General features: G+C 53.4%; 1 protein-coding gene across 1 annotated transcript; it reads left to right on the top strand.

Annotated features, from left to right (window-relative positions):
* The first annotated feature begins 1239 nt into the window (after positions 1–1239).
* On the top strand, positions 1240–27597 carry CERS4 (ceramide synthase 4). The gene is made up of 11 exons (XM_037056596.1): positions 1240–1374; positions 19593–19766; positions 21672–21789; positions 22532–22650; positions 22732–22789; positions 23446–23496; positions 23831–23923; positions 24118–24246; positions 24623–24729; positions 26861–27017; positions 27108–27597. Exons 2-11 carry the CDS (start codon positions 19594–19596, stop codon positions 27282–27284), a joined length of 1182 nt encoding a protein of 393 aa, XP_036912491.1. The 5' UTR covers positions 1240–1374; position 19593; the 3' UTR covers positions 27285–27597.

Genomic DNA, 27597 nt, shown 5'->3' with positions numbered 1-27597 from the left:
AAGCAATTTGCCTAGGAGCCCCAAAGTTCAGAAAACCAGGACTTTCCCCACCTCCCTGGGATCTGCTTCAGGGAGAGGCCCATTGTCCAAAGATGATCCCAGATCACATGGGTTGGCCAGTGGCTCTGGAAACCCCACGCCTTCAACTTGTGACAGCTGAACCTTGAGTCCCTGGTGTGCCTCATGTGCGCAGAAGACCTCTGCCTGATCCGGGATTGTCCTCCATTCACTATTCAAGTACTGTTTGTGCCCATGTGCACTACTGATATGGGTCACTTTCTGTTCCAGCCACTACGAGGGAGCCCAGCACCTTCTCCTGTTTGCCGCTCTTATGTGGGCAGCAGAACCTGGGGCTACACCGCATTCCAAGCTGCCTGCAGACCTTTTTTTTTCAATCTTAAATTTATTGAGATTTGTTTTGTGTCCTAGCATGTGGTCCATTCTAGAAAATGTTTCATGTGCACTTGAAAAGAATGTATATTCTGCTGTATTGGGGTGAAATACTCTGAAGATATCAACTAAATCCATCTGATCCAGCGTGTCATTGAAGGCTGCTGTTTCCTCGTTGACTTTCTGTCAGTGGGATGTTAAAATCCCCTACTATGACTCCAAACCACAGGTCGCCCTGCTGCGTTCCATGCCTCCCATCCTCCAGAATGGCCCCCATGGCCCCCAAAGTTGGGATCAGCCTCTGCGCTCCCCAGCCCTATGAACCACGAACTGGACCGGTATGGCCTGCGAACTGTGACAGGTCCCTAGACTCGGGGTACCCGAGGCGGCCTCGGAGGCCAGAAGCGGTGTCCAGGCCTCCTCTGCAACGCCCTGACTACGGAGAGACAGGGCTTCACAGCAGTGTTGGCAGATTCACGGGTCGGAGCTGGGCCAGAAGAAGGAATTCCGGAGGGGGCGTGGGGTGGGGAACATGTGGAGAGCGCAGGTGAAGTGGGGAACAGACTGAGCACACAATGTACAGTGGCTATGTTCACAGACAGAGGTTCAGACAAGATATCTGGGGCTGAATTGCGGCCTAGAGCGCCTTGGGGGCGGTGGCCGGGGTGGGGCTCTGGGCAGGGGGGTGGGTTGGCGTGGGGCCGGGAGCCGGGACTGAAAGCCGCTAGCTGCCGGTAGGGAGCCGAGCACCCCCGGTACTCAGCTTGTTCCCGGACCCTGCCCTCAGCCCCGCCCTTTCAGGCCCCGCCCCCGCCCCGCCCCCGACGCAGCCCTTCATTCCCGCACCTCCCCCCCATGACCCCAGCCGGAGCGCAGCTGGGTACTGATTGTGACTACCGGGCGCTCGCAGCGAGTGGTATTTATTGGCACTGATATCCCACCCCTCCGCCGACCCCCGTGCACTCGGTCGCTCGCTCCCCTCAGGTAAGCGAGTTCCCCTCGCCCAGAACACCGCCGAAATGCCACCTTTGTGGCCAGCTCCTGCCCCTCCTCCGCAGCCATGGCGGCCCCTGCCGGGCCTCCAGACGCAGCTGCTTGGCCCCCCATTTCCGCACCCAGGACGGCATCTCGGGGCTTTCCATCTAGTCCAGGCCCGGACTGCCTCCTCGAGAGATCCCCGCTCCCCGGAGAGCCCCGGCGCCGTGCGCGCTTGGGGACGCGGCTGCATAACGGGCAGGAGGCACTGGGGGCAATGCCTGGCACCGTGACTGGGGGAATCCGGCCGTGTGCACATGGGGAGCACAGCGTAGAAGGCTAGGAACCGCGTAAGCAAAAACAGATCATTCTAGCCCCTACTAAGTGCAGGGAAGACGATGCATCAGGGCAGTGGGGTAAGTTAGTTCAGGGGAGGCTTCTTGGAGACGATATCATCCGGGTCTAAGTGGCCAGACAGTAAGGGCTTTTCAGGCCCAGAAAACAGCAAGATTCCGAGGCAAGGCCCACAGCCTGGGCCTTGGGCCTTGGTTTGCTGAGCAGAAAAGAGCACAGCAGGGCTGAAGCGCGGGGATTGGAGGTGGAGAGAGGTTGGCCCGGGCCTCGAAGATGGATGGCGAGGAGTGTGTGGTTTCCATTCTCAAGCCTGTGGAGACCACAGGAAGCTTAGAACAAAGTGTGAAAGGGAGTCTCATTGGATCTTAAGAGTATCCAGCAGCTGCTATGGGAAGAACAGGTGGGAGAAGGCTGCTGCTTTGGACTCTACTCCGGGGGATGGTGGACACTAGGTGGACTGAGTTCACTTTAGCAGAACATCATCTGTGTCTTTTGCCTGCAGCAGTGGAGCATAAAGGAAAGTGTCCTGAGGAGATTACTGGCATGGGCAGCTGAGAGTGTAGAGGGGCCTTTTATGGCCCGGATGGGGAAACTGAGGGAGAAACATGTCTGGGGTGTGGACCTGTTGTGGCTGAGTCTGACTTGCAAAACCTGTGAAATGCCACCTGATGGGCAAGCCCAGGCTGGAGCTCCCACTGGCCCCACTGAGGCATCCTGGATCTGTTGCATGAGGCCACTGCAGAGTTAGAAATTCTGGAGTGGGGGACTGTGGTGTCCTCCGCTTCAACTCAAGAGTAGCTGCTGTGGATAAACTGGAAAGTGCCTGGACCCTCACTCACACACCTAGGCCCCGCAGGCCTACCAGGCTGCAGAAAGGAAGCTATTGGACCTCCCTTGCCTGCCCTCCCAGCTCACCTGCTCCCAGCGAAGATATGTGGAGGGAAGAAGCAGTGGAAATAAGCTGGGAGCCTTAGTTCTGGAACTGGCCTTTTGGCCCCAGGGAAAGTTTTCTGAGCCTAAGTTTTCTCATCTGTAAAACAGGTGAGCAGTTCCTCACTGGGAGTGTTGCTGGGGTCAGAGGAAGCCTTGACTAGGAAAGAACTATCCTAGTAGCAGCCTCATGGCTGTGGGGAGGGAAGGCCTCCAGTGCCAGTGGGAGTTCACAACCCCATGAGCCTCCATTTCTTGTTGTGAGAAATGGGTGTGAGGGTGCGTAACTGCACCCTCCTCCAGACCCAGGGCCATCTGCAGATTGAGTGAGTCAGGAGCGAAGTGTTTCTGGTTAGCCCAGCACCTGGCATGGAGTGAATACTGGCATGGGAGCCACTGGGATGACTATAGTTGGTGGGGGCCAGGCCTGGGTTCCTCCCACCTCCTACTACCCCTGGGACACCCACAGGAAAGCAGACATGGGAGGGGGGAGGCACAGTCCTTTCTTATCTGGGCACTGCAGGCTGCCCCCTTTCTGGCTGTGGCTGTGGCTGTGGCTGTCTGGATGTTGCAACTGACCAGGTCCTGCCAGTTTGAGTTGCTCACTGACCTGAGGCTAGTGACTTCTCCTCCTCCTGTGCTTCAGTTTCTTCTCTGTGAAATGGGAATAATAGCAATCATCACCTGTAAGCATCATCAAAGTTGAGCACAGTGCCCAGCTGGTAATAAGCATCTGGTAAAATGGAGGATGCCTGGGGGAGGGAGCTACAGGAGTGACCTGATTCAGCCTGGGAGAGGCTTCTTGGAGGAGGTGGCTGTGGGACTCATTAGTAAGGATGATTAAGAGATAATAGGCAGATGGAGTAGGGGGTGAAGAAGAGGTAATGGGTGGAGAGACCAGTGAGCTAGGATGTGGACGGAAGAAACTGCAGGGCAAGTGCATGGAGTTGCACCAGGCGAGAACCAGCACGAAGGCAGGCACTCTACCATGGTCCAGATCAGGATGGGACTGGACCAGGGGGAGCCATGGCTCCTGTGTGAGAAGTGGGTGGATCCTGGGTAGACTTCCAGTCTTCCTGGGTGGAAGGCAGAAGCTGCTGACTGGGGAGCGTGTTCACTTATCACTTACAAATCAGCAACCTGTTTCCAGCATCTGGAAATAGTGGCATCACTGGAGGAGGCCCAGGTGGTGGTGAGGTGAGGGTAGGTGCTGGGCAGGCTTTGGAGAAGCAAGCCTGGAGTTTGGGAGACATACTCATCTTGGGTGTGAGGATGGAGTTTGAAGAGAGGGCAGAAGGAAACCGAGAGTGAGTGTCATGACAGACGCCAGGAGAGCAAGGGCTTCCAAGCCATGTTTTTCAATCCCCTGCTTCTGATACCTCCCTTTGGCTGCCCTTTCTGCCCCGCATCTGCACCTCAGGTCTTTCAGAATGGGCTTTTCATTGCCACCCTCGCATCTGTACCTCAAACCCAACCTGGCTCTGACCTCAATTGGAGGCAAATAGGAGGCCTTTTTCCTCCCTCAATCTTGACTTTGTACCTTTCTTAATAGAGTACCCTGACACCAGTTCCCCACACTGAACCAGCAGGAGTCTTTCTCCCCACTCCCTTCTGGGCTTTCAAAACCATATTTTGCCCAGAGGTCCCACAACTGAGCATGGAGGAGGGGTCAGGCTCCTGCCAGCCATGCCCCCAGGACCCCATCTGTCTGGCTCTGTCTGGCTCTGTCTGGCTCTGTCTCCCTTCCATCCCGGTCTGTCATTCATTCATTCAGCATATTCTTAGGAAGTGCCTGCTTCAGGAGACAGTGGGGACTAGCAATGAACAAGATGAAATCCACCCCTTTCCCTGGAGCTGATGTGTTGGGAGGGGAGAGCAGGAAGATGATGAGGTGGTGAGACCCAAAAGAGGAAAAGGACCCAGCCAGACTGGGGGTGGACGGGCATCTGGAGGAAGAACACTCAGCAGAGGAGCCGGTCCTGAGGCAGGGCCGGGCCTGGCATGTTGGAGGTAGAGTAAGGGGGCTGGTGGAGCTAGAGCAGAGTGAACAAGCGGAGGGTGGAAGGAAGGGCAGATGAAGAGACCAAGGCTCTCAGGGCCCCTTAGTTCAACAGGAGTTGGCTGGGAGGGTCCTTGCCCCAGGACTGCTTTGTGGTTTGTGGGGGAGGGGAGATTGCTTTGGTACTTGGTCCCCTGTTTGCATTGGTCATTCTACCCTGAAGTTCTGGAACCCTGAAGTCAAACCTGGCTGGCAGAAGGAAGGAAGATCACCCCTTTCCCCCTGTACTTGGGGGGGGGGCAGTGCTCAGCTGACCTGGGAGACCCCCTGGAAGGGCCGGAAGGAGTGGAGGAGAGTAGCCAGAGAGAGGACAGTGATGGGGATATGGGGGTGGGGGAGCGTGGTGGCACTCCAGGCAGGTCAGCCAGAGCACAGAGTGGGGTGTTATGGCTGGATGCTGTCAGCAAAGTGATAGGAGCCCTAAGGGACACAGGGGTGGCAGGCAGGGGCCTGGCTGGGCCTTCAGGATAGGCAGCAAAAACTTAGGCAAGTGTGTTTTGAGAATTGTCCTGCCACCAGCCAACTGTCACTCCCTTTCCAGGTTGAGGAGAAAGGTATTGGGCCCCTTCCACATACCCTGTGAGGACAAGGGCCTAGTTACCCTCCACACCCCCACCACTGGCCCAGGTGTACCCCAAACCCCTCTGGCTTCAGAGACTTCAGACACTTGGACACTGGAACCTTAATCAGAGGTGCTGCTGAGCTAGGGACACACATAATTGGGACTATCCTCCCACCCATCACCCTCCAAAATGCGGCTGGGTACACCTATGGGAAACCCTCTCAGGCGCCTGGCTCAGCTATGACCGTGATCCTGGTAGGCGCCATGGGACCACAGTGGGAGCAAGGGAGTCAGACTAAACTACTGGGAGATGGTAGGAGACAAGGACCTTGAGTGACAGGAGAGAGCAGGTAGGACAGACTCTGGGAATGTCTGCCTCTGGGTCTCATTTCTCCATCTGACATATCGGTTAGATGTTGGCTATTAGTACCCTGCCTCACCTCTTCCCACTCTCCTGTTTGTTCCACCCCCACATGCCTCATTTCTGTGCCTGGAACCTCCACACATGGCCCTGCCTCAGGGTCTTTGCATAGGCTGTTCTCTCTGGCTAGAATGCTCTATCCCCGTGGCTTCCCCCCCACCCACCCCCCGACCTCTTTTGCTCAAATATCACCTTGTCAGAGAGGCCTTCCTCTTTAAAATTGCAGCCTTCACTACTCCACTCCTGATCTCTTTTCCTTCCTTGTTTTTCTCAGTGACCTGACATCATGAAACAAATTAATAAAATATATGGTATTTGCTGCCACCCACTCCCACCCTCATGGAGTTAAGGTTCTGGATGGGGTGGGAATCCTGTGGTAGTGTGTACCCTGCTGGGATCCCAGTGTGTAGCCCAGCACCTGGTACACAGTAGGTGCCCAATAAATGTTTGTGCAAGGATGACATTCATCCCAGGTACTTCTGGCTACAGCCTTAGAGGCTTAGCTTAGAAGAGGGGAGAGAAGGTGTTGGGGAGGGTACAGAGAATATCTGGCTCTGGAGAAAAGTGAGCTTAGGTTTGAATTCCAGCTCTCCACTTCCTATTCTCCACTTCCACGACGGATGCTGACGGAGGAGATGGCTGAGGCAAAGCCCACAGGCAAGGGGACCAGGGCAGAGGCCACGATAGCTGACACAGAGAGATGATGCAGCGGACGGAATCACCAGAGAAGGGGCTCCTTCAACAATGACTGGGGAGATGGGTGGCATTGCAGGACTTGATGAGTAGCTGGGTATCCAGGGCTGTGGAAGGGCCTGGGATGATTCCCAGGTTCCTGTCCCCAGACACAGGCTGGACGGTGGGGTCTTGGCCAAGAAGCCTCAGGAGGATGGAAGTGTTTCCTGTGGGTGGAGGACAACTTGAGTATGAAGGGCAAACGCCCCCACATGGCTTTTTATTTCAAATGTATTTTTAGTTCCAGAATTTCCATTTGGTTCATTTTTATAGTTTTTAGAATTTCCTCTAGGTTTGTTTTTGGAGTTTCTGCTTCTCTGCTGAGGTGTCATATTTGTTCATTCATTAGGAAGTCATTTTTTTCCCATCCCTGACCATTTTGAAATATAATAACTGCTTCAAAGCCCTTACCTGCTCATTCCAGCATCCCGTTACCTTGGGGTCAGTCCCCATTGATTTTCTTTGTTCTTGAGTATGGGTCATGCTTTCCAGTTTCTTCATATGTCAAGTAATTTTGGACTGTATTCTGGACAATCCAAAGAGATATTGCAGACTCTGGAATGTGTTGTTGCTCTGAAGAGCACTGATTTTTTTTTTAATTGAGCAACTAACCCATTTGGCCTCATACTCCTTATTTTCTCATGGTGGTGACACTTCAGTGGTGAACATGGTGAAACTTCAGTCTCTCTTTTCGCTTCATCTGGGCCGGATGGTGTCTGCCCCGTACGTACATGGTCCAGGGTTCACGCAGAGTTTTGTGTAGGATCTGAAGCTGCTTTTTTAGACTTTCTCTTTTTGACACACTCCATCCATTGGTGAGCTGTTGTGGTCTCCATGGGCTCTGTCTTCTCACTTTTTAAGCCAGTTTCTATTTCCAGTGACTAGCAATAAAAAATGGGAAACGACCCCTGGCCAGTGTAGCTCAGTGGATTGAGCTCAGGCCTGCGAAGCAGATGATCTGGGTTCGATTCCCAGTCAGGGCACATGCCTGGGTTGCAGGTCAGTTTCCAGCGAGGGACGCACAAGAGGCAACCATACATTGATATTTCTCTCCCGCTCTCCTTTCTTTCCCCTCTAAAGATAAATAAATGTTAAAAATTTTTTAAAAAAAGGGAAACGCATCCCATGTGGTTTCCTTATTCCAGACATAAGCTCCCAATCAACTTCTTCGTGTTCTGGTTGTTCCCCAAGCAGTGCTGGTCCATGGTCTTCTGTGCGCAGTGCTCCCTGTGCGCCCTGCCCAGCACAGTAGCCACGGCAGCTATTGAGTGTAGACATGTGCAACCGAGGAACTGTATTGTAGATTGTATTTAATTGTAATTACATGAAACGTAAATATCCACATATTAGCCTAGTGCTCATGGGGCAAACACAAGGCCTGTGGCCCAAATCCGTCCCTCCACCTTGTTTTATCCAGCGTGGCACCTTGTTTTTACCGGGTGGCAGCGCCAAGCTCTCGCTCAACTGTTAAGGAGCAGTTACATTTGTACAGTCCTGAAATTACATTCGGCCCTTTGAAGGCAACCTCGAGGCTGATGTGGCCCCCGGTGAAAATGAGTTTGACACCCCTGTCCTACAGCATCTCACAATGTGATCATGAAATGACGTCATTCGACGTTACACGTTTAGTGCATAGTCCAGAGCTGATGGTTATCGGGGAGAAGGCTGGTCTGACGTGGCAGCCCCGCCGTGCCCGGGACCAGAGTTCCCCCAGTGGGTTTCTGTTTTGCAAACTGTATAGCAGGCCATTAGTGTCTCTGCATTTGCTTTCATTTTTTACCTCAGTGATCCTTCCAAGTCAGTGAACATAGCGTTTCCTCTTCTCTTCCCCCTCTTTTGATAATTTTTTAAATTGTGGTAAAGTAGATGTGTCAGAAATTGGCAGTGTCTAAGTACATAGCTCGATGTTAAGAATGTTCACATTGCTGCGCAAAGAATCTCCACAACTCCTTTCCTCCTGCACAACTAAAGCTCTCATCTGTTAAACGGCAGCACCCCTGCCCCCGCCACTCCCAGCCTCCGGCTTCCACTGTGCACCTTCTGTCCCTCTGGAGCTGACTCCTCGGGGCCTCCAGTAGTGGAGTCCTGTAGTATTTGTCTTTCTGTGACTGGCTCATTTCACTGAGCAGACTGTCTTCATGGCTTGTACCTAATGTTTCAGCATATGGAATCCTGAGGTTCCTGATCCCCAAATGTTGGACACCAAGGTTGCTGCCAGTTTACGCTGGAAGGGTGAGAGGAAGGACTTCGAATGGGCACAAGGAAACCTCAGAAAGAGATGGTGACTCTTGAACAGTGTAGGGGTTAGGGGCTCTGACCCTGCATGTACCTGAAAATACATCTGTAACTTTCAACTCCCCCAAAACTTAACTGCTAAGAGCCTGTTGTTGAGCAGAAGCCTCATCAACAACATAAACAGTCAACAAATGCATGTTATATGTACTAGATACTGTATTTTTACAATAAACTATAAAAGAAAATTATTAAGAAAGTCATCAAGAAGAGAAAATACATTTGCAGTACTATACATACTGATCGATACTGTTAAGTTTACATCATCTGTTTACAGGACGTTAAAAGCCTGCATATGCAGTGGACTCACGCAGTTCAAACCTGTGTTGTTCAAGGGTCAGCTATATTCAATGTCTTGATTAAGGTTATGATTTCATGGTTGGGCACATATGTAGAACGCATTGAATCTCACTATTGAAACGTGCTGTTTCATACGTGGTAATGATGCCTCAATAAAGCAGTGTTGTTTGATTGTGGTGTCTGAGAGCTGCCCTACACCCCCAACCCGTGCTGACCCAACCCTGTGCAAGTATCAGATCCCACTGCAAACTCCAAGAGACCCCATCCTCTCTTGTCCCTCAATCCTTGAAACCTCCCTGACTGATACCCCAACATATACCCACATCAGCTGACATTGGGGACCCGGAGGCCTCTCCCTGGCACTCATTGTTTGAGGGAGATGCAGAGCTAACTCACTCTCTCAGCTCCATGGGGTCTGGCCATGGCCAGAGAAAAAGCTCTTAAGAAAGGCTGAGGAGGGTGGGAAGGATAGAGAAAGTCTCTTAAGTAGACAATTTAATCTGATCCAGGTCTTGAAAGGCTAGTAGGAACTGGCACAGTGAAGTGGGCGGAGGCGTTTCTGGTAAAAGGCTGATGCAGAGAGCTAAAGGCTGGACCCCTGGGGAAGCTCTGAGCCTCCTAGGGCCTGGGTGTCGAGTAGGGCAAGGGCTTGAATGGAGCTGTGTGAGGGAGCAGGGCCAGGCAGCCAGCCCACCACACAAATGATGGGCAGCTGTAGAGTAAGCTTCATGGTCCAGTGTTGGTTGTTTAATCTGGGGGATGGGGGACAACCAGGGGAATGGGAGAGGTGGCTTTGGCGAGGAAGAGTGGCCAATGGGCTGGGAATGCCAGGTACCTGGCTCAGATCACCCAGGCCCCTGAGCCTTTGGTGTGTGGGGGAGGGGGGAAGAAGCAGGCCAGGGAGGCCCCTCAAGGGTCCTGTGAGCACTGGTCCCAGGCAGCCCCTGGGGAGCTTCCAGCCCTAGCTCTCTCCCTTGCCAGCAGAGTAGCCTTTTCCAGTAGCTTCTGGCTTTGAGGCTGAGGCTTCCCAGCTTCTGGGGAGACAGTACACCTGCTTTATGGGGGCAAGTCTGACCTTGCCTATTAAAGAAAGTGGCTCCTTTTTCTAGAACGTTTGACCACCAGCTAAAGTCTTCATTTCCACCCATCTGTTCTGCCCACTCATTCAGCCACTCAGCCTTTAGTTGGCACCTAAGGTTGTGCCAGGCCTTGTCTGAGGACCCGGCTGTGACGATAACACCCATGCCTTCATGAGGCATGTGCCTTGTAGAATGAGGCAGACAAATAAGTAAACAGATCAACTGAGATGACAGGGCTACAGGAATAGAACAGGGCGAAGAGACAGAATAGTATGGTGGCTTCTTTGGAAGTGATCTGAGAAGGCTTCTCTGAGACGACGTGAAGGAGGAGGCGGACCTAAACACTGGGCCATGGGGGAAGCCACATGCGCCAGAACCCTGGGGCAGAAGTGACCTTGACAGATTGGAAGCCCAACAACTAATCGTTGCAGTGGATTAAGCTGCTGGGGAGAAGGGATTGTATCTACAGGGCAAGAGTGTGTCAAATAGGAGGGGCTGAGGCGAGGGGGTACCCTGGACTTGGGGCCCTTCCCGGGGTCTCTGCAGGAAGCAGCACAGTGATGTCTCCTGGGCTGAGTGCATCTCTGGTCATTAGCAGCCTGCAGGGACCCTGCTCAGAGAGGTTCGGAGTGGAGGGGACAGCCAGGGCCCCATGCAGGGGCAGCTGTGGTTATCAACAAATAGTCCCTATGCAGGACATCATGTGCTCTTTGCCAGGGCCTCCGGCTGCAGGGGTCAGGTGACTGGGCAGCAGGCCAGGCTGCAAGGGCCGGGTAATTTGGTGTGTGTGTCTATGTGTGTCTGCCTGTCCCTGGGCTGGACCTGGACATCTAGAATCTGAGTTGATTTCCCATTTCACAATTCAGTCCTGTCCTGTGTTTGTAGCTAGATTGAAAATAAATCAAATGAACCTGTATGCACAGCCCACTCTGCTGAGACCTTATGGGGTTCGGGGGCATAATGGGCCGGTGGACTCCATCAGAGCCCTGGGGTGGGCCAGGGACCCTGAGATTTTCTGTCCTTCCTTGTGTCAGCACAAGCCTTAATCTCCCTCTGTCCCCCATTCTGGGGGTATTTTTAGCCACTAAGAAGGGTTATCAGTCTGGTGCCAGGTGGCAGGGGCAAGGCTAGGAAAAGGCTAAAGAGGCTTCAAGATGCAGTTGGACTGGGTGACCCAGGGGCAGGCTGGATGGCAGTGATGGGGATGAAGGCTCGGGCAGGTCAAGCTGGCCCAGCCACCCACATGGTCATTCTCCAAATGACCCCTCTGTGGCCTTGGCTGAGCCCAGCCCGAGCTTATTAGCTACGGCTTTCAGGAAAGGTGCCTTTTCAGGGGCCAGGGGCTGTTCTGGGAAGAACCACCCAGAACCTGCCGCAGGTTCCCCATACCCCTCCTTTCCAGAGTGCCCCAGCCCACCCCTCTCTTCTCCATGGCTAGCAATAAGTAACTAGATAAAGTCTAGTTACTACCGCCCACTCTGCCTGGGCGTTGTTCCAGCTACCTCATGTGGAAGGACCTGTCGTGGCTCCATTTTACAGATGAGGAGATGGAGGCACCCAGCTGCCAGGTCAGCAGCCGAGGTCGCATGACTGTAAAAGGATGAGACAGGAGTCCATTTGGTTGCAGTACCAGCATGCAGTGTGTGTGGCAGCAGGAGACCTGACTGTACCCATTTCTCAGATGGAGTGGGCAATGCCCAGGGAGGTGAGGGTCACAGAATGGGTGGAGGAGCTGGCATCCAAGAGAGGAAAAAAGGAAGGCCTGGGAGGTGTGCCACCCTGAGCTCCATTTTCCCCTGTCTCTCAGGAAGAGGATATCTGGTGGTGGGTCAGGGTGGGAGAGAATGTCGGGCCTTGCTGGCCATGATGCCCATTTACAGCTGCCCCCCTCCCCCGAGCCCACCCTGTGTGCCAGGCACCTGTCCCACCAAAGGCGGGCAAAGAAATCGAGGCCCCAGGCTGGGAGCATTGGAGAGGGAACTCCAGCCAGTTTGCTGGGCTCCAGACCCTGATCTCTTCCCAGACCAGCATCTCTTCTTTATCAAGAGGGCAAAGGGGGTAGAGCAAGGACAGACGTCAGGGCTAGAGAGAGGTTGGACTTCGGGACTGAGACCTCTGCAGTCAGGGTAGGGTATGTCAGTCTGAAGCCCCCTTGGAGGGCTCTCTGGTTTGGAAAGCACTTTTCCAAAGTGACTTGGGGGCCAGAGAGGGGTGGGCCTGTTCCAGCTGAGGGGAATGGAGTTGGAGGCTAGTCAAGTATCCTTCCTTCATCTCTCGCCACCTCTAAAAAGCCTGCCTGGCTGACTCCCAACCCCAGTGAGTGAGGCAGGGCTGGGGGAGGTGCTTTAGGAGGATCTAAGGTTGGGGCAGTTGGAAGGTACCTCCAGCAGGAAGTGACAACTCAACTGGGTTTTAAAGGATGCATAGGAATTTGCTAGACAGACAAGAAAGGTGAGTAAACCCTTCAAAGGCAGAGACCTTGCCTGCTTTCCCCCCGATTTTGTGTCCTCAGAACCCAGCATGGGACAATAAATATTATGTGGGCATTGCAGGCAGAGCACAGCCTTTGCAAAGGCTGGGTGTGTGAAATGGTGCCATGTGATGAGGGCAGAGCATCAGGCAGTGAATGGTGGGCTTTGAGGCTGGGTGCATCAGTAGAGACCTGAATTACGAGATGCCGTTGTTCTCATGTGTTCTCCCTTATCCCTGAAGCTCATGGAGACCTGTAAGCACCATGGATTCAGTGGACTCCCTTCTGGGCACCCTTGGGTGAGGGAAGAACACGGACCTGGAGATCCAGACTACCAGCCCACTTCCATCTGCACTTGGTTGGGCATGTCCCTCGGATGGTTGGGACGACCACCGAGAAGGAGACTGCAGATGGCCTGCAGTGGAGGTGTGAGGCCAGGAAGCCAGGCTGGGCGTGTGCCCACATGCCCCAGTGAGTAAATGGGGTCAAGTCAGCCTTGCTTATGAGTGCAGGTTGTTTCTCTACTAGAGAGATGGACCCTCCAGGCAGAAGTCCTCACTTGTACCTTTCCATCTGCCTATTCTGTCTGGGCTACTGGAGCCCTGTGGGCTGAAACTAGCCACTGCTAGCATCCTTGATCCTTGACCATTTGCCAGGCTACTGCCACCTGGTGCTCTGCCCCCACCAGAATGTCCAATGGCAATTGCCACTGCCAATCATTTATTGATCCTGAATACAGGATTCCCTGGTGGGGGGGGAGGGCTGCTCCTTTATTCATGCCCCCCCAATCCCATCCATCCTGACAGAGTTAAACATGAGTCCTGCCCTCGCTGCCCCCCACCCCAGCCTGAGGAGCTCCTGCTTCTTCCATGTGTCCACAGGGACATCTAAGCCACGCCCCCAACCCCGGCCTGTCTTGTTCAACACAGCCCAGCTCCTGCCATCAAAGTCCCTCACCCATCCTGGTTTGCCAGTTCCTCAGACCCTAAGAATTTTTCTTTTCTTTGTATTTGACTTGTGATATTGTAATTTATAATAAGAAATACAAATTCTGCCCTTGTCACCTATCCTGGCACAGAGCTCCTAAAACTAGGAACTGAGAGAGACAGAGGTATCTTGTTATGTTAATCAGGTGACTTTGGAAAGCCCCTTGGTCACCTAAGGATGAGGGCTGGTTTTCAGGGGACTCAACCATGTGTCAGAGGATTGGAGCTATCACACCTGCCAAGGACCTCCCTGGCAGAGAGAGGGCTGGAGGGTGAATCAGTCACCAGTAGCCAATGAGTTCACCCATCGGGCTTGTGTAGTAAAGACTATGGAGAAAGCTGATAGGATGGGACTCAGAGTTGTGAGTTGTGAACATGTGGGGGTCTGGGGAGAAGGTGCCTGGGCCAGGTGTGGAGGTTCTGTGCCCTTCCCCATTCAGGCCCTGCGCATCTCGTCCCTCAGGCTGTTCTTGACTTAGACCCTTTATAACAAAGCAGTGACCTAGCAAGTAACGTTTCTCTGAGTTCTGTGGGACACTCTAGCAAATTCATCAAACCCAAGGAGGGGACAGTGGGAACCTCTGATTTGTAGGCCATCATGGGTCAGAAGCCCAGTAAAGTTGGTGCAGAACAGAACCCTTAACCTGAGGGATCTGACATTGTCTCTAGGTGACGTCAGGATTGAGTTGAACTGTAGGGTGCCCCGCTGGTGTCAGAAAATTGCCTGTTGGTGTGGCAAGAAAACATCCATGCCAGACCTCAGATCAGAATCACAGCTTTTAAAATACAAATGGGAGACTTCCGCCAAGATGGAGGCATAGGTGGAAACACTGTGCCTTCTCCCACAACCAAGTTTGGATACAACAAAAGTTTTGGAGAACTAGGACACACCCAGAGACCAGAAAACCGAATTATACGGAAGTCCGACAGCTACGAACCGTTCAACGGGGACGGTAAGAGAGGCAGAGCCAGCAGCGGAGCAGGGTCGGGAAGGACAGACCTAGGAGCGCAGGCAGCCCGGACCTAGTCGGGGTGCGGGGCAGACTGACCAAGGTCGCACATTCGCGCGCAGTGAGACGGACCACGCAGGCCCCAGGGGGCGAACCCAGTGGTGGAGGGCTGACAGCGGTGGCACACTCGCGTGCAGTGGAGCGGGGCGCGTGGCCCTGGTGACGGTGGTGGCTGCGGTGCTGGTGGGGGTCGCGGAGGCGGGCGCCGGAGGGAAGCCATTGTCCCTCTTTGACCCCGCCCCCACATACAACGTCACAACCCAGCGACTGAGTTGCCCTGCTCTGGTGAAAACCTAGGGCTCCGTTCCTGCTACTTAACAGGCACGAACAGCCCAAAAGATGGTGCAAGAACTCAAAGTCCCAGAGCCAATAACTCTAAGCGACCAACAGATTGCCAGCCTCTCAGAAGCCCAATTTAAAACACTATTTATCAGGATGCTCACAGAATTGGTAGAGTACAGTCACAAATTAGAGGAACTTAGTCACAAATTAGAGGAACATATGAAGGCTAAACTAATTGAAATGAAGGGAGATGTCCAGGAAACCAATAGCGATGGAAAGGAAAATGGGACTCAAATCAAGGGAGTGGACCAGAAGGAAGAACGAAACATCCAACCAGAAAATAGTAAAGAAACAAGAATTCAAAAAAATGAGGAGAGGCTTAGGAACCTCCAGGACATCTTTAAACGTTCCAACATCCGGATTATAGGGGTACCAGAAGGGGGAAAGAAACAGCCACGAGTGGAAAATGTATTTGAACAAATAATAAAGGAGAACTTCCCCAGTCTGGCAAAGGAAATAGACTTCCAGGAAATCCAGGAAGCTCAGAGAGTGCCAAAGAAGTTGGACCCAAGAAGGAACACACCAAGGCACATCATAATTACATTAGCCAAGACTAAAATGAAGGAGAGAATCCTAGAAGCAGCAAGGGATAAGGGGACAGTCACCTACAAAGGAGTACCCATCAGACTGTCAGCGGATTTCTCAAAAGAGACCTTACAGGCAAGGAGGGGCTGGAAAGAAGTATTCCAAGTCATGAAATCCAAAGACCTACAGCCAAGATTGCTTTATCCAGCAAAACTTTCATTTAGAATGGAAGGACAGATAAAGTGCTTCTCAGATAAGGTCAAGTTCAAGGAGTTCATCATCACCAAGCCCTTATTATATGAAATGCTAAAGGGACTTATATAAGAAAGAGATGATGAAAAATATCAACAGTGAAAGGACAGCAAACACACAGTTATTAACAACCACACCTAAAACAAAAGCAAACCAAGAGGACAGCTAGATCAGGAGTGGAACCATAGAAATGAAGAACACATGGAGGGTTAAAAACAGGGGGGTGGGAGGGGGAGAAGGGGGGAGAAGGCACAGAAAATAGCATAGATGGTAGGTAGAAAATAGATAGGGGGGAGGGCAAGAATAGTGGGGGAAATATAGAATCTAAAGAACTTGAGACACGTGGTTATAAACTAAGGGGGGGAGAAGGGTGGGGGAGGGAGTGTGCGGGTGGAGGGGAATGAAGGGGGGAATAGAACAACTCTAATGGTATAATCAATAAACTATATTTTAAAAAATAAAATAAATAAAAATAAAAATAAAAATGGTTTAATTTGCGCAGAGGAAAGGGCCCATGCCATAGATGCACAACTCAGTGAATGTTTTCAATTAGAATAGTGCCTGGATCAGGAGACTAAGCCTTCCAGCCCTCTGCATGGCCCATCCTGGTGGCCAGCCATGTGGCAGGCAGAATAATGCCCTTTACAAAGTCCACATCCTAATCCTGGGACCTGAGAACATAGTACCTCTCATGGCAAAGGGGAATTGAGTTTGCAGATGGAATTAAGGTTGCTGACAGGCTAACCCTGAGATGGGAGATGACCCTGGATTACTTTTGGGGCCCAAAGTAATCTCAGGGGTCCTTGAGGGGGCAGGAGGATCAGAGAGACATCTGAATATGTTATGCTCCTGGCCTTGAAGGAAGAGGAAGGGGCCATGAGCCAAGGAATGCAGGCACCTCTAGAAGGTGCAAAAACACATTCTCCCCTGGAGCTCCCAGAAGGATTGCAGCCCTGCTGACACCTTAATGTTAGCCTGGCAAGATCCTTTCCAGACTTCTGACCCTCAAAACTGTACGAGAATAAATCTATATTGTTCTAAGCCACATAATTCAGCAGTCACAGGAAACCAATATAAGCTTCATAGATTGGCTTTGCCTGGTGTTGAATTTGACATAAATGAAGTTATACATTCCTGCTTCTGGCTTCTGGCTTCTTTCTTGATGATGTTCAGCTCTTGGGGGCTTTGACTCCACAGTGTCTCCGGAAATGTCCACCCACTTACCTCATCTGGACTCCCCAGGCCACTTCCTGCATGGCATCCCCTAGCCCATGGCTTGCCATCTCACCCAGAATATAATGTAATCTGGGTGCCATCTCACCCAGAATATAATGTAGAGGAGCTGCAGAACCCCCAGACTATACAGGCAGGAGTGTAAAATGGTGCATCCACCTGGAAAGGTTTGGCAGTTGCTTATAAAGTTAAACATGCGACTGTCCCATGACCCAGCAATGCCACTCCTCGGACTGGCCCAGGAGACACGCAAACGTCTATTCACACAAGAGTAGGGTATGAACGTTCATAACAGCTTTACTCTTGATTACCCCAAACTAAAAGCATTCCAAACGCCCCTCAACAAGTGAATAGTGACCGACTGTGTTATATACCTGCAGTACCTGCAGTTCCATGTTTAAAAGGAAAGCCACTGTGGCAGATGTAACAACATGGATGAGTCTCAAAAACATGATACAGAGGGAAAACAGCCAGGCACAAAGATGGAGTCTGAGGTTCCATTTATGTGAAGTTCCTTCTCATAGGCCCTCTTAATCCATCTGACAGGCACCCCCACCCCTGTGCAGATTGGGAAAAATGGCACAGCCCGGACCCGTGTGACTCAGTGTGTTGGGTGTCATCCTGCAAACCAAAAAGTCACCGGTTTGACTCCTGGTCAGGGCACGTGCCTGGGTCGTGGACCAGGTCCCCAGGAGCAGGCGAGTGAGAGGCAACCAGTTGATGTTTCTCTTGCACATCAATGTTTCTTTCTCTCTCTTTCATCCTCCCTTCTCCGCTCTCTGAAAATAAATAAACAAAATCTTTTTAAAAAATTGGCACAGAGGTGTCCTTTGGACGGCAGAGATGGAGATTGACTGGGAAATGGTACAAGAGACCTAGATGGAAAAACAAAAATGTCTGTGGTAAGAGGCTGGGTTACACAGGTACATGCATTTGACAAAACTGGGTGGCTCAACACTTATGATCGATGTGTGTTGCTCTAAGTAACATTAACCTTGAAGGAAAAAAACCATGAGCAAATATTGAACCCTAGTTATGACTTGCATGCTGAAATATTCAGGGATAATTTGGCTTGTGTCTGCTATTGCTTTTGAAAAGCATCCAGAAAAATCAAATGGGTTGCTGGGTAGATAGAGAGATAGATGGAAGCATGGGCCGGTGTGTGAGGAAGCAAATAGGGCAAAGTGAATGGTAGAACATAGCAGTGGGTATGTGGGTGTTCACCATAAACTCTTTTCTGTTGGGGCAATCACCTAATTCTTTCCCACAAGTCCACAGGCCCTGCCTGCGCTGCCCTGCCCGACCTGTGCTGTCCAGTGCCCTTCCTGCTCTCACCTCCCCATCCTCTCCCTTGCTCACTGCGCTCCTACCACACGGGCCTTCTAACTGATCCTCCAGCACTCTGAGCCAAGTCCTGCCTCTGGGCCTTTGCACATGCTGCTTCGTTCTCTGGAAAGCCCCTCTGTACCACCACTACCCTCCCTCACATAAACTCAGGCCTTCCTCATCTCTAGGTCTCAGCTCAGATGGCTTCTCCTCAGAGAGACCTCCCTTGGTCACCTCATTTAAAATCAATGACACCCTGTTTATTTTCCACTAGACTTCATCGCACTGTGTTATTTCATTTATTATGAATCTATTTATTTGTGTATTGGTTGCCTCTTCTGCTGACCTGGGAGCTCCCCGGAGACAGGAATGTGTCTGCTTTGTTCCTGGCAGTGCCCTTAGCACCCAGCCCAGGCTGGTGTATACAAGTAACTCAGAAAACATTTTATGGATGGGTGGGTGGGTGGATTGATGGACCAAACAAATGGATGAATAGGTATATGGATGGGTAGATGAACTGATGTGTATATGGATGGATGGATGGATGGATGGATGGACAGGTGAATGGAAGGGTGGGTGGGTGGATGGATGGATGGACAAGTGAACAATGAGTGAACAAACATTCCAAATGGGGATTGGTGTGAGGCTCCGGGCATTTGTCTTAAAATCCTGAGGAAGGGAGAAGCTGTGTGGGCCACTTAGGATGGCTGGGCTCTGCAGGCAGGGGCTGGTCCCCGGCAGCTCTTGGGGGAAAGCTGGCTCACCTCAGTTACTGCTCCATTATCCCAAGAGCTCAGTCCTGCTGTTGGTTCTCCTACGCAGCTGCTGCCCACCCATGGTCTAGGATAGCGAGTGAGGCAGCTGATACTCAAACCTCCCGGGGAGTCCACCTGGTGAAGGGTGGCCAGGGAGGGAATTACAGATTTCCTTAAATTCTTCATCTTGGGGCTGTGTCCGAGGCACCTTCCCACAATGTCAGGAAACCTTCCTGGACATTTGAGAACTCAAGATCATGACCCTACCCAGCTGCCCTTGACGTCTAGCTGTCATTTTCTTTTCTGTGAAGTGCAGAATAATAACTACTGTCATGATCTGTGTTGTTAAGGATCAACAGGCACCAGGCTGAGCTGAGGAGTGGATATGTACTGTCCCTGGTTTACAGAAAATCTTGAGGTTCAGAGAGATCAAGTCATTTGCCTAAGGACACACAGCCCAAGTTGAGCCTTAAACCCCTCTGTAATAAACTCCTGGACCACTCCAGGGCATCAGGGGAGCAAGGGCCAGGCGGATAGGCCTTGTAGCACCACCCAACCTGCAGGCTGAACTCACCCTTAACTGGACCATCTGTCCACAGGATGTGGTCCAGTCTGAATGAGTGGCTGTGGCAGGACAGGTTCTGGCTACCACCTAATAGCTCGTGGGCTGACCTGGAGGATCGAGATGGCCGGGTCTATGCCCACCCCCAGGACATGCTGGCAGCCCTGCCCCTGGCACTGGCCCTGGTGGTTGTGCGCTTCACCTTTGAGAGGTGAGTGTCCCTGTGACTGGTGTTGCAGTGCTGGCCTATGCTGCAGCCTTTGTGTGGTTTTGTCTCTTTGAACCAAATTCCCCTCCTCCACCCCGCCCCCAGCTGCTGCCACTCACACTCCTCTGGGCTCTGAGGGCTGGTTTATAGGAAACACTGGCTGCAGCTCTGGTCTGGCTGTGAAGCCTCATTGGAACATGGGTGGGGACCTGGAGTGCGTGTGCCCACTTTGCTGGCCAAGGACAGATCTGCAGGGGCCAGTCAGTCAGTGAGCAGAGAAACTCCTGTCTCACCACCCCTCCACTCCATCCAACCGCCTTCCGTGAGAGGCTGCCCCTCCCTGGTTCCCCATTGCTCCTTCTGTCACCTTCCTTCCTGCCGCCCTTTGTAGCCAAGGAAGGAGCACAGGCCCTCTACCCCTGCCTGTGGGGCCCTCTCCACTCAGCCTCAGCCTCCTATAACCTGGCACCAGCCCTGAGTGTATACCACCCGTCCCCCTGGCGACCTCCAGTTGCCAAACCCTGTGGATTTCCAGGCCTTTCTCAGGTGACCCAGATGCTGATCCGTCGGAACTGGGTTTCTCCCTCTCCCTGGGTGTCCTCCTGGGCATGGCCATATCTCCTAGGGTCCCTCCCTTATGTCCCAGGTAGCCCCACCTTTTCCCCTGTGACCAGAGCTGTGGTCATAGCTCCTAGACCTACCTTGCCAGGCACCTATCCTGCCGGCCTCCCCACTGTCAGTCCCCTTCCCCTGCCCACTGCCCCCCCCCAAATGTTTCCTGTGATGCTGAGGGCCCTCCCCTTTCTCCACATGCACTTCCCCCTTTACTCCTCACACCTATTCCTGGTTCACCATCTTTGCTGCCACCTGGCCTTTGGACACATTCTCTTGCAGCCCCTTTAAGGCTGAGTTCCAGAGAAGCCTGCTCTGCCCCCACAGAGCCCTTAACCCCTCCAGCCATTTGGGTCTCCCCATACCACAGGGACATGGAAGCAGTCTGCATCTTGCTTTGTGTCTCCCACTCCTGAGGAGCTCCCGGGTGTGGGACCCCTGGACACAGGGGACCAGGGAATGTCCACTGGTATATTTATTTAACAGGCACCCTTTGAGCACTTATCTGTGCCAGCCACTGATCACAGCAGCCAAGTGTCTTCACCCACTTTGTGCTATCATCACCCTCATCTTACAGAAGAGGAAATGGAGGCACAGAGAGGTCAAGTGACCTGTTCCGTGTCACACAGTGCATAGGCCAGCAGGGTCTGAGGCTTTGCCTGAGGGATTCTGAGATCCTGGTCCCATTGGCCAGGCCTTGATGGGTGGGTCTGCTTTCCCACAGGGTGGGGAGTCGGGGTCAGGGCCTTGCCCAAGTTCACTACTGGAGCCCAGAACAAGATTTGCATGTTTAACTGAGGTGGGAGTGTTATCCCAAAGGCATCAGGTGGAATGATGGAGATGAGATTCTGTCTTGAGAGCCCCCTTGGGAGGGGGGGTGGCCTTGGGAGCCCCCTTGTGGGCAATGTGGTGATTGATCGGAGTCCCGCTCCTCCAGGTGTCGCCCCTGAGAGGGTGAGGCTGGGAGAGGGGAGACCTGAGTGGCAGCCACAGCCCAGATGGGGCCAGACCAGGACCCTAGGCCACCAAGGCACAGGCAGTGAGGGGACTCTGACGCCTAGTTTGGGATTAGATTGAATGACAGTGATTGGGTACCCCAAAAGTTGACCTTCACACCCCGATTCTGCAGGCCAGCCCAGCCCAGCTGCCTTTCTTACACTCAGTCTAATGCAGCAGCCAGGATCTCCTCCAGCGTTCTAGGACATGACCTGGCCCTGCCCAGCCTCAGTGTCACCACCTGTAGCACGTATGTCCCTCCTCATGTGGACTGATGAACCCCGTATCCCCTGCACCCAGATTCATCGGCCTGCCCTTAAGCCAGTGGCTGGGTGTGCGGAATCGAGCCAGGAGGCCAGTGCAACCCAACGCCACACTGGAAAAACACTTCCTGGTGGAAGGACAGAGACTCACTGAGGTGAGGGCCAGACCACCCTCCTCCGTCCCCATCTGCCCACATGGCTGCTGGATGAGGCCTGGGGGTGGCATGTGGCATACTTGTTGGGGACAGAGAAAGCCCAGGGCACCTGTGCTCCCCCATGACACCAGACCCTGATCAGTGAGCCCAGCTGACCAACAGGCAGCTCCTGGGCCTGCAAAGGCTCTGGGGAACGAGTATCTCTCCTGCCCTGGGGGAGAGTATTCAGATACTCTGGGGGTTCTGCAGTCTTATGCCCCTGCCTCAGGCCCCATCCATGGTATAGCTGCCTGGTGGGCAGGATCTGGGCTGGGTCCTCAGGAGGAAGAGGAAGGGAGAGGTCTTCCTACCCCGGGCGCAGGGGGCAGGTCCTGCAGAATACAGAGCCTTGTGATCCCTGTCTCTTGTCAGTCCCTCTGCAGGCACACATGGGGAACAAGGTCTCAAGTGCCTGCCTGAAGCAGGGGCGAGACTGCACTGTTCTGGAGGGGTGGAGAGAAACCTCTCTGGGGAGCTGCTCCCAGCCCTCATCAGTCTTCAGTCTGTCCTGTGAACTGGGCTGTGTTCTCATTAAGGCCTGACTGTTTGGGGCTCTCCACCCCGTGCCTCTGTACTTCCCTATCTTCACAGGTAGAGAGCCCCACAGGTGAGGTCTGAGGCTACAGGGGATGGGTCCCATGTGTCCTGGGATGGGAGTGGGAAGCTACCTCTGTGACCCTGGTCCTCATCCCCCCCTCCCCAGCCTCAGATGGTTATCCTGGCCACCCAGTGTGGCCTCACACTGAGGCAGACTGAACGCTGGTTCCGAAGACGCCGAAACCAGGACCGGCCTTGCTTGACCAAGAAGTTCTGTGAGGCCAGGTCAGCCCGGGGTGGGGTTGGGGAGGGGAAAGGGGTGTGTTCTGTCAGCAGCTGCCTCATGGGCTTCCCCTCTGTCTGCAGCTGGAGGTTTGTCTTCTACCTGTTCTCCTTCTTTGGTGGCCTCTCAGTCCTCTACCACGTGAGTGTTCTTGACTGCTCCCCAGCTCTCTGCCAGCCCCACAAGCACCCACTATGGGCCAGGCCCAGCTTGGCGTTGGAGGTGGGAAGGCATGTGGGCAGAGGGGAAGGAAGCATGTACACAGAGAAGGGAGCAAGCACATGGCAGAGTCCTGGGGAAGTCTGTTGGGGCCTCCTGTGGGTGGGGCTGGGGTCAGGCAGCGAGTGAGCTCCTCGTCTGCAGTGAGAACAGAGACGTAACCAAGAGAGACACAGCAGAGCTGAGTGACAACAATACCAAGGGCCAGGAGACCCCCAAGGAGGCCCTGGGCCCAGGGTGGGGGGCTGAGGTNGCACCCACTATGGGCCAGGCCCAGCTTGGCGTTGGAGGTGGGAAGGCATGTGGGCAGAGGGGAAGGAAGCATGTACACAGAGAAGGGAGCAAGCACATGGCAGAGTCCTGGGGAAGTCTGTTGGGGCCTCCTGTGGGTGGGGCTGGGGTCAGGCAGCGAGTGAGCTCCTCGTCTGCAGTGAGAACAGAGACGTAACCAGGAGAGACACAGCAGAGCTGAGTGACAACAATACCAAGGGCCAGGAGACCCCCAAGGAGGCCCTGGGCCCAGAGTGGGGGGCTGAGGTCTGATCTTCGGGCAGCCTCAGATGTCTGTGTCCTCACAGGAGTCATGGCTGTGGAGGCCAGCAATGTGCTGGGACAATTACCCACATCAGGTGAGTGACAGGGGTTGCCTGGAGCTGGAAGGGGGATTAGAGTGGTCAGAGTTCGTACGGCCAAAGATGGCAGAGTCAGACCTGGACATGACTCTGTAATCCCCTCCCAGTCCTGCTGTCTGTTTCAGCCTCCCCTGGGGAATGGAGAGGGGCTGGGTGTCAGGAAATTTGGAGCAGGAGCAGACCCAAAACCACTACCCTTGATTACCTCCTGAGATAGGGAGCTCACACCTTCTTGGCTCACTGGGATTCCAGTATCCTGGTTTTGAGCACACCGAGGGCCCTGAGGGCGTTTCCACCCCTCAGCTAACCCTGCCTCGCTGCCCTGCCACAGACCCTGAAGCCAGCCCTGTACTACTGGTACCTCCTGGAGCTGAGTTTCTACATTTCCCTGCTGATCACTCTGCCCTTCGACATCAGGCGCAAGGTGAGAAGGCCCCGCCAATAGTCCAGCTGGGGAAGTTATGAGCTGTGGAGTCAGGGTCCAGTTCCAGTTGGGGAGGGATGGCCTCACCGACACCTGGAGATCCCCAGGCACAAAGCGTGGTGCCAGCCAAGCCCCTGAGAGGGCCACTCCAGCTGCCCAGCCATGTCCTGGCAGTGACCTGCTGTCTCTCGCAGGATATCAAGGAGCAGGTAGCTCACCACCTCGTGACCATCACCCTCATCACCTTCTCCTACTGCACTAACCTGCTGCGCATTGGCTCTCTAGTGCTGCTACTGCATGACTCTGCGGACTACTTGATGGAGGTGGGTCCAGCCCCCTTCTCAGAGGTCCTATTGCCTGCCCAGGGCCTCGGGAAATGAGGCCCTGCCCCTCTCGGGCTTCTAGTAAAGTGAAGCCCCACCCACCACTCCGCTTTCCAGGGAGAACAGGCTTCACCCTAGTCAGTCTTGGCTGATGAGTCCCACCCCCTCTCTGTCTTCCTGAGAGGTGAGGCCCCGCCCTTCCAGGGAGTTGAAGCTTCTCAGAGACCCAGTTTGGACCTTTGTAGGCAGTTTCTGGAAACAAGGCTCTACCCCATGGTACCCTTTCCTGGGGAAGAGGCCCCGCTCCTTCCCACCTGGTCCCCCACCGCCACCACCACCACCCACCGAATCCTTACCTCTCTGCTGTCTTCCCCAGGCCTGTAAGATGTTCAACTATGCGCACCAGTGGCGTGTGTGCAACTCTCTCTTCATTGTCTTCTCCTTGGTCTTCTTCTACACTCGCCTCGTGCTCTTCCCCACCCAGTGAGTCAACCCTCCAGTAGGTGCTGGACAGATGGGTGGGCGCAGCTGGATCCAGGCCTGTCTCACTGTCAGTTTCAGACCGGGGTGAGGGGGGGGCGGGGTTTGGTTGTGAGGCTTCCAGGAGGAGGCACAGAAGGGTGTTGTGTGAGAACTTCCCCAGTCAGGCAAAGGAAATAGACTTCCAGGAAATCCAGGAAGCTCAGAGAGTCCCAAGAAGTTGGACCCAAGAAGGAACACACCAAGGCACATCATAATTACATTAGCCAAGATTAAAATGAAGAAGAGAATTCTAGAAGCAGCAAGGGATAAGGGGACAGTCACCTACAAAGGAGTTCCCATCAGACTGTCAGCAGGTTTCTCCAAAGAGACCTTACAGGCAAGAAGGGGCTGGAAAGAAGTATTCCAAGTCATGAAATCCAAAGACCTCCAGCCAAGATTGCTTTATCCAGCAAAACTTTCATTTAGAATGGAAGGACAGGTAAAGTGCTTCTCAGATAAGGTCAAGTTCAAGGAGTTCATCATCACCAAGCCCTTATTATATGAAATGCTAAAGGAACTTAGAAAAAGAAGATGAAAAATATTAACAGTGAAAGGACAGCAAACTCACAGTTATTAACAACCATACCTAAAACAAAAGCAAACCAAGAGGACAGCTAGATCAGGAGTGGAACCATAGAAATGAAGAACACATGGAGGGTTAGCAACAGGGGAGTGGGAGGAGGAGAAAGGGGGAGAAGGTACAGAGAATAAGTAGCATAGACAGTAGGTAGAAAATAGATAGGGGGGAGGGCAAGAATAGTGGGGGAAATACAGAATCTAAAGAACTTGAGACACATGGTTATAAACTAAGGGGGGGAGAATGGTGGGGGAGGGAGTGTGCGGGTGGAGGGGAATGAAGGGGGTGGAATAGAACAACTGTAATGGTATAATCAATAAAATATATTTTAAAAAAAATTTTTTTTAAAAAGACAGGCCCAGGAAGTATGTGGGTAATTGGAATTACAGGGATGGCCAGAGAAGGCGTCTCTGACAGTGTTCATGCAGAAAGACTGGAGTGAGGTGAGGAGGGGCAGTGCTGATCAGAGCAGAAAAGGCTTCCAGGCAGTGGGAACTGCACAAGCAAAAGCCCCGAACCTGGGCTGTGCCTGGTTTGTTGGAGGAACAGCAAGCCCATATGGCAGGAGCAGAGTGAGCTAGGGGGAGGAACGGGACCAGACAGGTTGTAGAGGGAGAGAACCTGACTTGGGGGCTCAAAGGCACCCCCTGGTGGCTACAGAGAGAATCGCTAGTGAGATCCCCCACTGCCCAGCCAGGAGCTGGGGAACCAGGACAGAGGCCACTGCACTGGTCCAAGTGAGCAGTGATGGGACTGGGCCAGTGCAGGTGAGAGAAGTGGGTGGACTTGGGAAACATTCAAGTCATGATGTGGTTTTGAGCTCAGAATTGTTCCTTGAGATCAGGAGCTCAACTTTGACTATGTTGGGTTTAAGGGGCCTGCAGGCCACCAAGAAAAGTCCTAGAGGATACAGTGGGCACAGGAGAGATATGAATGTTTGGTGTTTGCAGCCACGAGATCAGACAGGTCATGCAGGGACCAGGTGTGGACAGAGATGTGTGCCAGTCAGGGAAGGGTTCAGGGGAGGCAAGAGGGAGTGGCTGTGACCTGAGGAGGCGGAGTGTGGGCCCCTGAAAGCACACAAAGGGAGGGCCTCGGGGAGGAGGAAGGACCAGCTGGGCGCCTTCTGCTTGAGCCAAGCAGGTCACTGGTGACCTTACAGCTGATTTGGGTGAGGGTGGCTGGGGGGAAAGCTTGCTGAGTGAGGGGGAAAAGGCAGCTTGAGAAGAGAAGGAAAGGTGTGAAAGGACCACCCAGGAGAGCAACTGGAATACTAAGTTCCCTGTTGGGGTTCATGGTTATGCACGATTAGTGAGCTTGTGTGATCTCATTTAACGTGTAACCAAATGAGAGGGGGGCACTTAAATACCCAGCTGAAGACCTTAGTTATTACTCTGGGGACAACAGGGAGCCATCAGAAGTTCTGGAATGGGGAAGGCCACACATGTTAGAGCTTCCTAGGACTGGGGGCTACAGCTGCTGGTGAAGCCCACCTCTCCCTTCTGCCTGCCCCAGGATCCTGTATACCACGTACTACGAGTCCATCGCCAACTCGGCCCCCTTCTTTGCCTATTACTTCTTCAACTCACTTCTGGTGATGCTGCAACTGCTGCATGTGTTCTGGTCTTGCCTCCTCCTTCGTATGATCTACAGATTCACAAAGAAAGGCCAGGTAGGGCCAGGTGAGGGTGGGCTCCCATGTGCTGTCCAGGAGCCCCAGCCCAGCCCCAGCCCAGCCCCATACCTACTCTCTATTTCCCAGATGGAGAAGGACATTCGCAGTGACATGGAGGAGTCGGAGTCGAGCGAAGGGGAGGAAGACCGGGAGCATCCGGAGCTCAAGAATGGGGCAGCTCAGGGACCTGGGGTGGCCTCTACTGATGGTCCTCGGAGCCGGGCACCTAGGCGGCTGGCCAGTGGGCATATGTTGGCCACGTAGCTAGCCAAGGACTGACTGTGCTCCTCCCAGTGCCTTGGATTTGTGGGGTGGCTGCATTGGCAGCTCCTGGGCCAGCTTCGTGGAGACAGGGAGGGCCCCACCCCAGGGTGGGGGAAGGATTCATGACCGGGCTCCAGCCCCTTCCTTCTGCATACCCTCCCTCCTTTCCTTGGGGCACTAGACAGAGCTGGGCAGTGGGCAGTGGGCAGTAGCAGGGTGCTGCAGCCCACCAGAGGCACCACGAAGCTGCAGTCCGGGGATTGTGAAGAGCCCCAGTGTGAAAGGAGTCCAATAAAACTTGAACAGAGCCAAA

The sequence above is a fragment of the Sturnira hondurensis genome, unplaced genomic scaffold, assembly GCF_014824575.4.
Source record: "Sturnira hondurensis isolate 20B ecotype Veracruz unplaced genomic scaffold, ASM1482457v3 Scaffold0009087, whole genome shotgun sequence".
NCBI lineage: Eukaryota > Metazoa > Chordata > Mammalia > Chiroptera > Phyllostomidae > Sturnira > Sturnira hondurensis.
Note: the sequence above shows the minus strand (reverse complement) of the source record. Positions and strands in the feature narration are given on the sequence as shown.

Excerpts from the sequence above, each read along its gene's own strand:
- CERS4 (XM_037056596.1), top strand. The coding sequence starts at position 19,594 with ATGTGGTCCAGTCTGAATGAGTGGCTGTGGCAGGACAGGTTCTGGCTA. Across the intron at positions 21,790-22,531 it reads AAGGACAGAGACTCACTGAG|CCTCAGATGGTTATCCTGGC; the intron begins GTGAGGGCCAGA and ends CCCCCTCCCCAG. Across the intron at positions 22,651-22,731 it reads AAGAAGTTCTGTGAGGCCAG|CTGGAGGTTTGTCTTCTACC; the intron begins GTCAGCCCGGGG and ends CTCTGTCTGCAG.